A 13,095-nucleotide genomic window follows, 5' to 3' on the forward strand; every position below is an offset into this window, starting at 1 on the left:
TACTTTAATATACATGTGTACACATTTTTTCTTCCTTTTTCACACTATGATAATCTGACTATAGAAGCTGGAAAACTGCCCTATTTCGTCACCCTGCTTGCTACCTTCCTCAATTATCTTGGCCATTAGCTCTACAGTGGAACTAGGTACCCTTAATTCTTAAAGTGATTCTAGATTTTTCCAGCCTTACAACTTAAGGGAAACTAGGGAACCCGTTAGAGGATCCCAGCATTGAAAGGAGGCTCAAGTAGAACGTCTCCCACTTTTTCGCCGGCCTCTTCAGGGACAAAAGACTCTGGCGCGACACCCCGCCAGCTCTCCTTCCCCAAGGAGCCCCGCGCCACCCGACAGACCCCGAGCGCCGCCGGGCCGCCCCGCCCCCAGGGCCGCCCCGCCCCGCCCCCGTCTTTTCCCGCCCCGCCTCCGTCTTTTCCCGCCCAGACCTCTCGCCTTCCGGAAGGGGGCGTGACCTCGCAGGAAGTTCTCGCGTTAGGGAAAGGTAGGGATTTCCGGCTCCGGTGTCATGGACGGCTCCTATCCTGAAGGTGCACACGCCGAGGTCTGCGGGAAGAGGCAGCAGTTCGGGAACCGGTTTCTGAGCGACCCGGCGCGCGTCTTCCACCACAATGCCTGGTAACCACCCTACCCCTCGCCCGGCCTGCGGTTCGCCCTCTGTCCCGGCGCCGCGGAGCGTTCCGAGAAACCCTTGACCGCCGGCCAGAGTCCCGCTGCCCTGCTCGAGGCGCTCTCCTCCCACGGGAGAGGCGCTACGGGGCCAGCGACTCACCTACCCGCAGCGGGAACCTGAGGCCCCTAAGCTGCCCGTTTGATTTTCTCAGGGACAGTGTGGAGTGGTCGGAAGAGCAGGCCGCGGCGGCGGAGAGGAAAGTCCAGGAGAACAGTACCCAGCGGGTGTGCCAGGAGAAGCAAGGTGCGCCCAGGTGGGCCCACAGTGGTATAGACAGCCAGCGTACTGCTGGACGTGCTCTCCCGGAGAGGCCAGAGAACCGAGGCCGCCGGGTCTTTGTTAGTGGACTGATACAGAACTCGGGGGTAGAACGGGAGTGGGAGGGGATGGGCAAGGATGGGAAAGGGCTGCGCGTTAAAATCTTGTTAGGGCGTAGAGCGTGTTTTGGTTTTGGTTTTTTGTTTGGAAGAGGATAACCATCTTGATAGTATTTTCTAGTGATTTAAGTCTTTAGTTATGTTGATTAGATCCCTGTTAATATGGCTGGGGTGTGGCAACCGTGTGGTCACATGATTGTCTTAGAGGGTGTATCGACACTTTCTACATCATTACACTTAGCCTGAGGAAATGTTGCCATTAAAGCTAGATTCAAGTGGTCAGATTCTAAATATTGTTGGGGGGATGGCTAATGAGTAGTGAATTATGTGCCTTTTCTTTGTGTGATGGCTATGAGGATTTAGGGCTTCTGCCAAGGAAAGATGGATGAAGCAGAGTGGAAATAAGTCTGGCCAAAGAAAAAGAGGCCCCTTCTGCAGAGGTGGATGATTTCACTGCAACATATCCCTAGATACTAAAACTAGGACTGGTTGGGCCTGTGTCCTAAGTGACAATTGAAGGTAGCACTAGGAATGGGAGAGTAGTACCCACTGAAAGAGTTCTGAACAACAGTTAGAAGATTCCGGTTACAAAATATTCACCCTACATAATTTGACAAAGACTAGATCAAAGCAAGTTAAGGTTTAAAGGGATTTTGAAAATCATGTAGTCCAATATCCTCTTTTTACAGTTAAAGAATCTTGGACCTCAGGACATTAAGTGCTTTGCCCAGAGGTAAGCAGTTAGTAGTGGTGGAATTGAAATCCAGTTTCTCGGGTTTTTATTCTCCTACTACACTAGTCAAGGCCCTGTATTGGCAAAGAGCAGAAAACTGAAATCTAGTTATAAACCAATGTTATCTCAAAAAAATAAATTAATAAAAAGGAAAAACTGAAATCTAGGATTGCTTCAATCACCTTAAACAGCAGCTTTCTTTTAAATAGTCCATACCTTAGTCTCTCCTGTATTCTATCATCAAATCTCTTCTCATCTGAAGACATTTTTCCCTCTTGTCAGCATTTTCTATTTCCATTTTTAGTATCTATTAGTAGTAGAGAATTGATTTCTGGGCTCCACACTAAAGAATCACTGACAGAGGAACATAATGTAAAGAGCTACCTGTATCATAACCATTGATTTCACATGGGGAATAACTGAAGAACCTGGGACATTTAACTTGTAAAAGAGGATTTAGAAGGGGAAATAACTGCCCTCAAATACAAAAGAGTTGTTCTCTTTGGCCCTGAGAAATAGTAGGACCTTTTGATCAGAAATGATTAGACAGATTTTTTTGCTTAATATTAGGATTTTCTAGTAGTTAAGAGCCATCCAAAGATGTGGGGGGAGATTTGATAGATAGTAAGTTCTCTGGCAGAAGTTGAACTTCCTGGAAGGACAAGATACGCAGCAAATTCAAGTGTGATAGGTGGTAGGACTAAATGACCACCAGCTCTGAGACTGTGGCTCTACTTGAGTATAACTTTTAGTACAAATTTTGGTGAAGCAGGATGGTGATTTACACTATATACAGATAAAATATTGAGAAATTGTTCTTAAAATTCTTTCTTAAATATTTACAGTTGATTATGAGATCAATGCCAACAAATATTGGAATGACTTCTACAAAATCCACGAAAATGGGTTTTTCAAGGATAGACATTGGCTTTTTACTGAATTCCCAGAGCTGGCACCTAGCCAAAACCAAAATGACTTGAAGGATTTGCTCTCAGAGAACAAGGGGAGTGAAGTACCTGCATGTAGAAGCAGTGAGGATGGATCTGGTTTAATAATAGAAGAACAGCACAGTTGTTCTTCAGTCAGCCTTGGACATAAAACACAGCCACCTCCTATGGAAGAGAATGTAACTCAGAAACTCCGTCACCTGGAAATCTGTGCTGATGAGTTTCCTGGATCCTCAGCCACCTACCGAATACTGGAGGTAACCTCCCTTTATTGTCCTGGTAGTGGGGTTAGTGAGGCTGTCTTTTTATGCACATAGGGTGGCAGTAGAGAGGCTGACCACCAAAGTAACTTCTGACTGATGAACCTTACTAGACTGGACCCATATGTTGGCCTGGAAACACCTCCATTTTTGAACTAATGAAATGCTCTAGATGCAGACCAGATACCTGGTGGTCATGGCAAACAAAGACAGATCACCTGCTATCTGGGAGCATTATATTGCATCCAAAAGTTGTAGCATCCTGCTGTACCTGCCATCTAGTAAAGAGTCCCAGGTCAGAAGACAACTTTTGTTACTTCTAAGATAGTCGTGAGATGGAGAGGTTAGTTGTGGTGGTGCCGACTCTCAGTTGTGGGAGAATTCTTGTCTTCTCAGTTTGGATGTGTGGCAGAGGCTAGGCTAGACCTGAAAAGGTGTCTAGGGTGGGCACTGTAACGAATATTCACAGAAGTGACTACACACTCCACCGGAAGCTGACTAGTTGTGGGACTGAGTCCTCTGGCATGACTTTGTGCTCGTCCCTTACCCAGCAGAATGGGACTTCTGCCTCTCTCTGCCTCATAGTTGTTACGGGGGTTAATTGAGATAAGGTATGTAAAATGACTGAGAATAGTGTCTGGCACACAGTAAGCCCTTAGTAAATGGTGCTGTTTTTATTATTACCACACCCAGCACTGAATTTAGGACGGTGTTGCCGTGGTCCTCCTTTCATGAATTTTTCAACCCAGTCTGCTAGAAACATTTTTCCAATAATGGTATAGTGGAGCTCAGTAAGAAAATGTTTTGTTTACAAGACCATTTGCCAAAACTCAGAAAGTAAAAGCAGCCCATGCCCTTTTTTTCAGACCATCTCCCTCCCGCTAATGAAAGCCCATGCTCTCATCTTTTATGGCTACCTCTTTAAGGGTTCCTGAGGTCAAGGGCAGGGAATGTCATGGGTACTATTTAGCTCTGGTCACTACACCTTCCCTAATACAATTACGCAGGATTATCCATTGTTGATTATTTATCTAGCTTTAGGGAATTAATTCTTTGGAAAGTTCTGTGATTAATAGTTCATTTCTGTCTACAGGTTGGTTGTGGTGTGGGAAACACAGTCTTTCCAATTTTACAAACTAACAAGTAAGTTTGTTGTAAAGTTTAACTACAAAGAAGAGAAAAGTGAGGGGTTGTTGTTTCTTAGAAGTCTTACTGCATCCAAGTGGTAATAGTGGTTGTTGGGAACTGTGGGTTATAGGAGATTAGATGTCTACATTATCCATTTACGGATTGTTTTGACTTAATTTTATTTATAAGTTATCTTTGTCATCAGGGAAATTAGTGGGTATTAAACCTGTTACATTGTTAATATATGGTGCCTTCATATTTTAACTCTACTATATAGGAAAGAGAATAGACATAGTACAGTTTGTAATCTAATTGTTGTGCTGTTTTTTTCTGCCCATTTCAGTGACCCAAGACTCTTTGTTTACTGTTGTGATTTTTCTTCTACAGCTGTAGAACTGGTCCAGGTAAGTGCAGTGCTCCTATCACTAATTTTCACTGACTTAAGGGGGAAAGGGTCTGCTAAAAATCAAGGTCTCTAGCTATTTTCTTATTGTACTGTGGTCTGAAAGTAAAAGATGTACTGAAACAGCATGGAGTAGAGGAAAGGGCCAAATGTGAGTACAGAATCTGTTGCTTGCCTGCTGTGAAACTTTGGGCAGGTCTCTTGACCTACCCAAACTCATGTTTTAAGGATTAAAATGAGATGATTATTTCATTCAGGATTCTTTGAGTTACAAGTTACAGAAACTTCTAGACAAACTCAGCTAAAGGGAATGTCATAGAACTCAAGGGCGTAAAGTGTAGCCAGGACTAAAACTCAGCCCTGAAAAGGTGTCAGGTACCAAAGGCAAACTGGCTGGCTGCTGAGATGTTGCCTCCCCCTCCTATCACAACACCTCCCTCAAGTTCACAGTGTCTTATCTCTCATTGCCCATTTGCCTTTTGTTTTGTTTTTTCTTTGCAGACCAGCTTTCTCTAATAGGTTTTTCCTGGTTTTGTTCGCGCGTGGCCTTGGCCTCAACGTACTTGCCCCTCCCAGTCCCTTACAAGTCTCCCCTCTTTAGGTGTTCCCAGAACCTCCCCTGAATGACAGTGTCTTGATTCCAAAGTCCCCAGAATGTCTGATTGACTCAACCCAGCTGACAGTCTACTTGCCCTGTTTCAATTAGCTGTGGCCAATGAGGAACAACGTCACATTTTTGGAGAAGAGAGATGTGGATAGGGAAGTTACCCTAAAAATGTGCGTGTTACAATAATGTATGATGCTCCTAGCGTAGGAGCTCAGGAATTGGTAATAATTCCGGATTTTTTTTTTTTTTTTTTTGCTTCACTGCTTGGCTTGCAGGATCTAAGTTCCCTGACCAGGGATCGAACCCAGGCCCCTAACAGTGAAAGCATTCCCTAACTGGACCGCCAGGGAATTCCCAATTCTGGAACTATTTTTGCAAACCTATACCAGACGAATATTGAGGCTTATCCTTAGTTAATTTAATGATAATAAATTGTAGGTTAAATCTTCCACATCTAGAGAGAGAGAGTTTCCTGGAGAATTCTATGATCTGTGTAATATGCTGTAGTAGGAGTTTAAATCATGCTTTTTCAGTACGTTTTGTTTTCCTCCTTATGAGGTTTCTCTTTGCCCTTTTGGTCACTTACCTTCCTGGTCATTTTCCAGTCCTCAGATCTGACTGCGCATCAGAATAAAGACTAAAATTAGAGGAGTTGGGAACGTTCCATTTTAAACATGCCAATTAGATTCCACAGGGTCCTAGAGTTGTTCCTGATTCTTACCGTAAGAGTAAGAATGTTTGCCGTAATGGCAAGAGCTATCTCCTCAGTGGGAAGAGGCGGTGATTACGTTTAAAGCAAGATAGCTTTTCTTGAGGCTATGTGAACAGTTTCTAGCCTGTGTCCTCTCTTCCATCTGTCTGCAGACAAATTCAGCATATGATCCTTCTCGGTGTTTTGCCTTTGTTCACGACCTGTGTGATGAAGATAAGAGTTACCCAGTGCCCGGGGATAGTCTTGATGTCATCATCCTCATATTTGTTCTCTCAGCAATCATTCCAGACAAGTAAGTTTTAGATCCCTTAGCCAGTAGCATAGCAAAAACAAAGCTTTGGTCAGGCACCTGGATATCAGAGTTGGAACCTAAATAAGCAGGATTTTATTAATGTTCTGATAGGCAGGAAGAAGCTCCTCCATCCTAGGAGCAATAGGAGCTTCTCAACTATTTTTCTAAATTTGTCTTGGAGTCCAACTTCTGGTTTAGCATCTAAACCTCTGCTTGTTGACTGCAGTGGTCGGTTCTTCTCATGATTATGGTTTAACATCCCCAGAGAGTGAAGGGGCTGTCTTAGTGGGTGTGTGGAAATTTCCTATTGACGATCACGTAGCATGATGTCTTAGAACTGTGGATGCCACAGCTATTAGAGAACATCCCATTATTGGCCTTTTAAATGCTTTCAATAAAACAAGCTTATTAACAGCACAAAATTTACAGTGAAGTTTAACTCACGTGTTCTCTGTTTAAGTTCTTCGGAAAACTAGTACAGGAGAATTCCGTAAAATCACGATTAGATAAAAGGAAAATCAGTTGGTTTACCCTAAAAGATACCATTAAAGTCTCCTAGACAGGCAACCAGTTGTCCCGACAAAGATGAAATACTGTCTCAAGGAGGCAGTAGCATTCGGGGCAGTTGCGGGGGGTGGGGGGTGACTGACTTTCTCTAGCCCACATTTCCTCTAGGATAGCATTGTGTCATCTGACCTGACAGGGATATTGTGAGTGAGAAATAAAGGCAGGTGGAGGACAGCCCAAACAGCCTGGCATGGTTTTAAACATTAATTGCAGAAGCTTACATGCTGTACACTTTTAAAAACTGATATGGACTGAAACAAAACATTAAAATTAAAAATTCATTATTCAATATTTAAATAGACTTTCAAATGGTTTTTGCAAGTTTGAAGCATTTATACTTTTGCAGTGGTTAAAGCTGAAACCTGCACTGAGACTCTGTATATGGAAAGTGCAGTCAGAAGTGTAAAGCACTCTGCCCAGAGTACTCATTTGCATACAGACTGTATCACCATGTAAATTGTAAGTTCTTGAGGTTCAGTCTTCATTTAACAGATGGAAAGATGCAGGCTGCATTCAAAGAGCTTGGGCCTAGTGGGGCAGGCAGATGGGTCAACTAGCAGTCTCCACACCGGGTGGTCAGGGGCCCTCTCAGAGATCCGTGGGAGCCTGGTGTAGGATTGGCTTCCCCATGAGGAGTGGGAAGTGAATCAGGCAGAGAGCACGTAACTTCCCCCACGGTGGACCTCTGCTGAAGAAGCAGGCCTCTTCAGACCTCTTCATACTGAAGGCAGTGGATCGAAGGCACAGCTGTGAGCAGGCAGCAGAAGGCACATCAGAGGTTTGGGCGTGTGCTCAGGTTATAACTGAAACAAGAGCAGAGGAGATTTTAGGGCTTTTCGGGATATGCTACAGGGGAGAGGAACCCTATTCTTAAAGAGATCTGATCTTCATTCCCTGCTGTCCCACAGGATGCAAAAGGCTATCAACAGGCTAAGCAGGCTTCTGAAGCCTGGAGGGATGATGCTTCTGCGAGATTATGGCCGCTATGACATGGCTCAGCTTCGGTTTAAAAAAGGTATTTTCCCACTATAATCACAACAATGGCTTTGCCATAAGAATAGTCATACAAATCAGTGGAATAAAATAGAGACTCTCGAATTATATAGTTCCATACATAAAGCCATTTAATACATGATAAGGGTGGTATGTTTTTGAAGACTTGTATAATCTAGGTATTAGGGAGGTCTTTTTTAGAAAAAGGCATTTGATTACATAAATAGTTTTAATTGTGGTATGGCAAAGATGCCATTAAAAAGTTAAAAGACAAATGACAGATTGAGGACAAATATTTTCAGTTAAAGGAACAGATAAAGACAATGTCAGTGCTCTTCAAGCAGGGCTGTTGGCAAATTGATAAGGGAAAAGATCAGTGACCCACCAAAAAACAGACAAGAAATGTTTTAGAGTTGATTTACTAAAGAGCAGATCCAAATGGCCGAAACCAAAACTTCAAGAAAATAAAAATAACAATGAGATACCTATTGCTGGCTGACTCAGAGAAAGAGATACACTCTTCCATTATTGGTAGAAATAGGAATGGTTACGGCCTTTCTTTAAACATCCTAGTGTTATCTATCCAATCCAACAGTCCTTTTGGGATTTATTCAAGAACCAGCACATAATATGTGTATAATAAGCAAAATCTTGGAAACAAAGTGACTGCCTCTGGATAGGGGAATGTTGTGCATATCACATGAGGTAGACCCCATACCACTGGTCTTGGGGGGATTTCCATGCTATATTACCAAGTGAGAAAAGCAGTGTGCGCATAGGTATTTTAAACTTAATCCCATGTATAACAGTAACTGGGAAAAATAAGATTATTTTGACATTCAGAAGGTATAGAAGGATTGATTACATGTCAGGTTGTTAAATTGACAAGGTCAGGGGGCTTAGCAGCAGGAGGGGAAGTGTGTGTCCTTGCTAAAAACGGTATATATGTGATCATATTTATGAATGTGCATGTGGATACGTGGAGAGACATGCAAAAAGACAGTCACTAAAACAGGAATAGTGGCTGTCTCAAATTTCCTTAAACTTAGCTATATTCCTTGAGGTTTTTTTAAACATGTTTTTAGAGGGGCAGAAGGCCGTTTAGAAAGTTTCTGTTTTTAAACAGTGTATGCGCTATTATTTAATCGGGGAGGGAGGGGGAAACAAGCTATTTTCATCATGAAACGGAACTGTAGAACAGGGGGCTGAGAATTGCATGTGTTAGCTAACACTGAAGTTTGATTATTCCCCTTGGGCTGCTCTTCTCCAAAGCACCATTCCTTTGTAGGAGAGAAATTGCAGATTCCTGCAAAGTACCAGTGTAACCAAGAAAAGGATCCGTTCTTGGCCCAAGAAATTGATATCTTGATGCACATTTGATTGGCAATGAAATTCAAAGAAGTGCTTTAAAGTTTCTCTGGTCTTTACCACATCACTCTGCAGGTCAGTGTCTGTCTGAAAATTTCTATGTGAGAGGCGATGGCACCAGAGTGTACTTCTTCACACAAGGTATGAAAGCACTCGTCTTTATGCTGACAGCCCCCACAGGGCCAGATTACATGTTCCTCCGTGTGCTTTCAGAAGTGAAATCATCTGGCCCCTTCTATCTTTTGCAGCCTCTTCTCTGCCCTTCCCCACCTCTCAGCCTACCTTCAGCCACCTTGAACCACTCACTGTTCTCCAAGTAGGCTCAGCTTGTCGGAGCCTTCTGTCCCTCCTTTGCTCTTCTGCTGGCTGCTCTTCCTCTCTATCACTTTGTCCAAAACAGGAACCTGCCCATTTTGCAGGACTCCACTGTAGCTGTTTCAGCCTCTAAGCTGGGTTGTACCTTAGGTGCAGCTGAGTTACGGTGAACTCATGGCCCCCTGGGTTCCAGGTATAACTCAGAACTGCTCTCCTCTGCTGCTTGTCCTGCTGCCGGTTTCCTCCTCCAGTGCCTTATGAATACTTCATTCCTGGGCCGTTTGTCAGGTCACATACTTTTTTGAGCCTTTAGTTAGTGATGGAACCTCTCTCCTAAAAAAAGAAAAATGGCTTTGACATGCCATATATATCAATTTTTGCATATAATTGTAAGGTGTACATAGAACCCTAGAAAATTCTTTCCCATCAGCTAACTCTTAGAGAGGTTCTCCCTGTGGGTTCCAGGCTGCCCTTCACACGTGGTTTGCCTTCCCCTACCTAAATGTGGACTTGCTGCTACCAAGCCGCTACTGCATGTGTAACTAAACAATACTGCTCAAGCCACTTAAAATCTATAAATAAGGACAGTAATCTCACAGAGTGCCATTTAACATGGGAAGTGGTAGGCACAGTGCTTTTTCTTCAGGGGAAAATATATAAACATCTCTTTCCAAACTAGATGAACTGGACACACTTTTCACTACTGCTGGACTGGAAAAGGTTCAGAACCTGGTGGATCGCCGGTTGCAAGTGAATCGAGGGAAACAACTGACAATGTACCGAGTTTGGATTCAGTGCAAATATCGTAAGCCTCTTCTGTCCAACACCAGCTGAGAGGCACCTGCTCCTGACAGGCGAGGTCATTGGGGCTTTTTAAAAAGAACGTCCACAAATGGTGTCTTGTAGATATTAAACCATGCAAGGGTTCCAACAGATTTGAACCTAGGAAGAATTATTTTATATCAAGATTCTAACCATTTTTTATAAAGCAGAAACTAACACACCATTGTAAAGCAATTATACTCCAATAAAGATGTTTTAAAAACAACAACAACAACAAAAAGATTCTAACCATTTTTGCTTCATATTTGTGAAGCCCTGTGATATATACTTTTCTCAAGATTTTTTCTTACTTGGAGATCTCAAAGAATCTTTCTTGCCATTTTGTAACTTAATAGTTGAAATGTTATTCATGGGAATCAAAGAATTTATTTCCATGTGTAAGTATTATATATGGTGAAGTGAATGACTAAGTTGCATTAAATTAGTTGGGGATTCAAATGCCTGGACTAAGAAATTGATACAAAGATGACTAAAGGTCTCATTCAGTGGTCATCAGGGATGCAAATTAGGAAGAATCACCTGTCTTTGGATATTTTCCTGACTCAAAAAAAGAGCATCAGGGCTTCCCTGGTGGTGCAGCGGTTGAGAGTCTGCCTGCTAGTGCAGGGGACACGGGTTCGAGCCCTGGTCTGGGAGGATCCCATATGCCGCGGAGTGACTAGGCCCGTGAGCCACGACTGCTGAGCCTGCGCGTCTGGAGCCTGTGCTCCGCGATAAGAGAGGCCCCCATGGTGGGAGGCCCGCGCACCGCGATGAAGAGTGGCCCCCGCTTGCCGCAGCTGGAGAAGGCCCTCGCACAGAGGCGAAGACCCAACACAGCCAAAAATTAATTAATTAATAAAAAAAAAGAGCATCAAAATATGGTGTCCTTGTTAAGTATTTGGTCATGGTCTCCGCTTGACCTTAGTTCCATGGAATTTTAAGTACTGTTTCCCCATCTAAGTAACCTGCATGTAAAAAAATTAAAAGGATCTTCACTTTTAGGAAATTGTCTTTCTGTGTGTGCCCTTAAATGTTTGACTGAGAGACATTTTAGCTGTTTCACTTCTGAATGTGATCCTTTCATCCCTGTTACTTTTTTAATGTGATTGCCCCCGTTGATGGTCCACAAACTATATGATGTGTTCTTCATTTTACCGAATTAAGAATTTTCAATTTCTTCATTCCTACATTTTGGGTTTTTAACTCAGACTTTAATATTCTCATAATCGTTTATTTTATTTATAAAAATATGTCATAAGCATTTATTTTAATAATTCCAAACTTATAGAGAAGTACAGTACCAGAAATACTGTGAGAATAGTCAACTTTTTTCTGAATCTTTTTATCTTTTTTTTTTTTTTTTGACCACACTGCATGGCATGTGGGATCTTACTTCCCTGATCAGGAATCAAACCCGTGAACCCTGCAGTGGAAGCACGGAGTCTTAACCACTGGACCTCCAGAGAGGTCCCTTGAATCATTTTTTTTTTTAAAGATTTAATTTTAGTTATTTTTGGCTGTGTTGTGGGGCTGTGTTGGTTCGTTGCTGCGTGCGGGCTTTCTCTAGTTGCAGCAAGCGGGGGCTACTCTTCATTGCGGTGCACGGGCTTCTCACTGTGGTGGCTTCTCTTGTTGCGGAGCACAGGCTCTAGGTGCGTGGGCTTCAGTAGTTGCAGCACCCAGGCTCAGCATTTGTGGCGCACGGGCTCAGTTGCTCCACGGCATGTGGGATCTTTCCGGACCAGGGCTGGAACCTGTGTCCCCTGCATTGGCAAGCGGATTCTTAACCACTGTGCCACCAGGGAAGTCTCCTTGAATCATTTCTAAGAGTAAGTTGCAAGGTGATAGTCCAACACTGCTGCATATTTTATACTGTGTAATTCGTGTAACTGAAGATGTTCTCCTATATCACCGAATATATCCATCAGAAGTGGATAATTAACATGGAAGTAGAAATCAACATGGAAATCCTACTATCCACAGATAACCAAGTTTTCTCAGTGGTCCCAATAGTATCCTTTATCATCAAAAAAAAAAGGCCTTCTGTTGCATGTAGTAGTCATTTCTCAGTCTCTTTCAGTCTGGAACAATCCTTGAGGTTTGTTTTCGTGACCTTGACATTTGAAGATTACAGGCTATTTTGCAGACTGCCCTCAAATTGGGTTTGTTAATGCCTCGTGATTTGGTTCAAGTACGTATTTTGGGCAGGAATATCAGAAGTGATGCTATTGTGGTCCATGATTTTGATGAACCCTGGTGGTGGTGGTGTTAACTTTGATCACTTAATTGGGGTGGTGCCTGCTGGGTTTCTCCACTGAAAAGTTCCTAATAACTATTTTGTAGGGTGGTGCTTTGAGACTAAATATCCCATTACTCATTAAACTCTACCCCTTAGTTTCAGCATCTATTGCTGTTTCTTGGCTGAATTACTACTATGATGGCAGCCAAGTAATGTTTTTGAATCTCACATTCCTCCTACACTTAATTGGTTGGCATTCTACCATAAGGAAGGATTCCTTTTCTCTATTCATTTGCTTATGGACTCATGGGTTTCTGTTTTACTCAATGATTATTATATATTACTATCATTTTGATACTTTGATTATGATATTGATGCTCATATTGTCCCAGATTTGGCCAGTGGGAGCCCCTTCAAATGCTTCTGTGACCTTTTGACATGTGTAGGAAGCAGGAAAAGACTCCGCTTTTTTAAAAATTTTTATTCATTTATTTTTTGGCTGCGTTGGGTCTTTGTTGCTGCGTGGGGGCTACTCATTGCGGTGGTTTCTCTTTGTTGCAGAGCATGGGGTCTAGGTGCGCGGGCTTCAGTAGTTGTGGCTCGCGAGCTCTAGAGCGCAGGCTCGGTAGTTATGGCGCATG

The 13,095-nt window shown here is 43.0% G+C and overlaps 1 protein-coding gene across 4 annotated transcripts; it reads left to right on the forward strand.

Annotated features, from left to right (window-relative positions):
- Positions 1–523: 523 nt before the first annotated feature.
- METTL2A (methyltransferase 2A, tRNA N3-cytidine) lies at positions 524–10,433 on the forward strand. Of its 4 annotated transcripts, none has more exons than XM_061174908.1 (9): positions 524–633; positions 840–931; positions 2,644–3,002; positions 4,099–4,148; positions 4,477–4,537; positions 6,008–6,147; positions 7,623–7,729; positions 9,151–9,216; positions 10,070–10,433. In XM_061174908.1, exons 1-9 carry the CDS (start codon positions 524–526, stop codon positions 10,222–10,224), a joined length of 1,140 nt encoding a protein of 379 aa, XP_061030891.1. In that variant the 3' UTR covers positions 10,225–10,433. The 4 variants fall into 4 exon arrangements, with proteins under 4 accessions (XP_061030891.1, XP_061030893.1, XP_061030892.1 ...); XM_061174909.1 differs by having other exon boundaries at positions 544–633; positions 840–941; XM_061174910.1 differs by lacking the exons at positions 9,151–9,216; positions 10,070–10,433 and adding an exon at positions 8,996–9,144.
- Positions 10,434–13,095: the final 2,662 nt, after the last annotated feature.

The sequence above is a fragment of the Eubalaena glacialis genome, chromosome 19 (genome assembly GCF_028564815.1).
Source record: "Eubalaena glacialis isolate mEubGla1 chromosome 19, mEubGla1.1.hap2.+ XY, whole genome shotgun sequence".
Taxonomy (NCBI): domain Eukaryota; kingdom Metazoa; phylum Chordata; class Mammalia; order Artiodactyla; family Balaenidae; genus Eubalaena; species Eubalaena glacialis.

Excerpts from the sequence above, each read along its gene's own strand:
- METTL2A (XM_061174908.1), top strand. The coding sequence starts at position 524 with ATGGACGGCTCCTATCCTGAAGGTGCACACGCCGAGGTCTGCGGGAAG. Across the intron at positions 634-839 it reads GTCTTCCACCACAATGCCTG|GGACAGTGTGGAGTGGTCGG; the intron begins GTAACCACCCTA and ends TGATTTTCTCAG. Across the intron at positions 4,149-4,476 it reads CCAATTTTACAAACTAACAA|TGACCCAAGACTCTTTGTTT; the intron begins GTAAGTTTGTTG and ends TGCCCATTTCAG.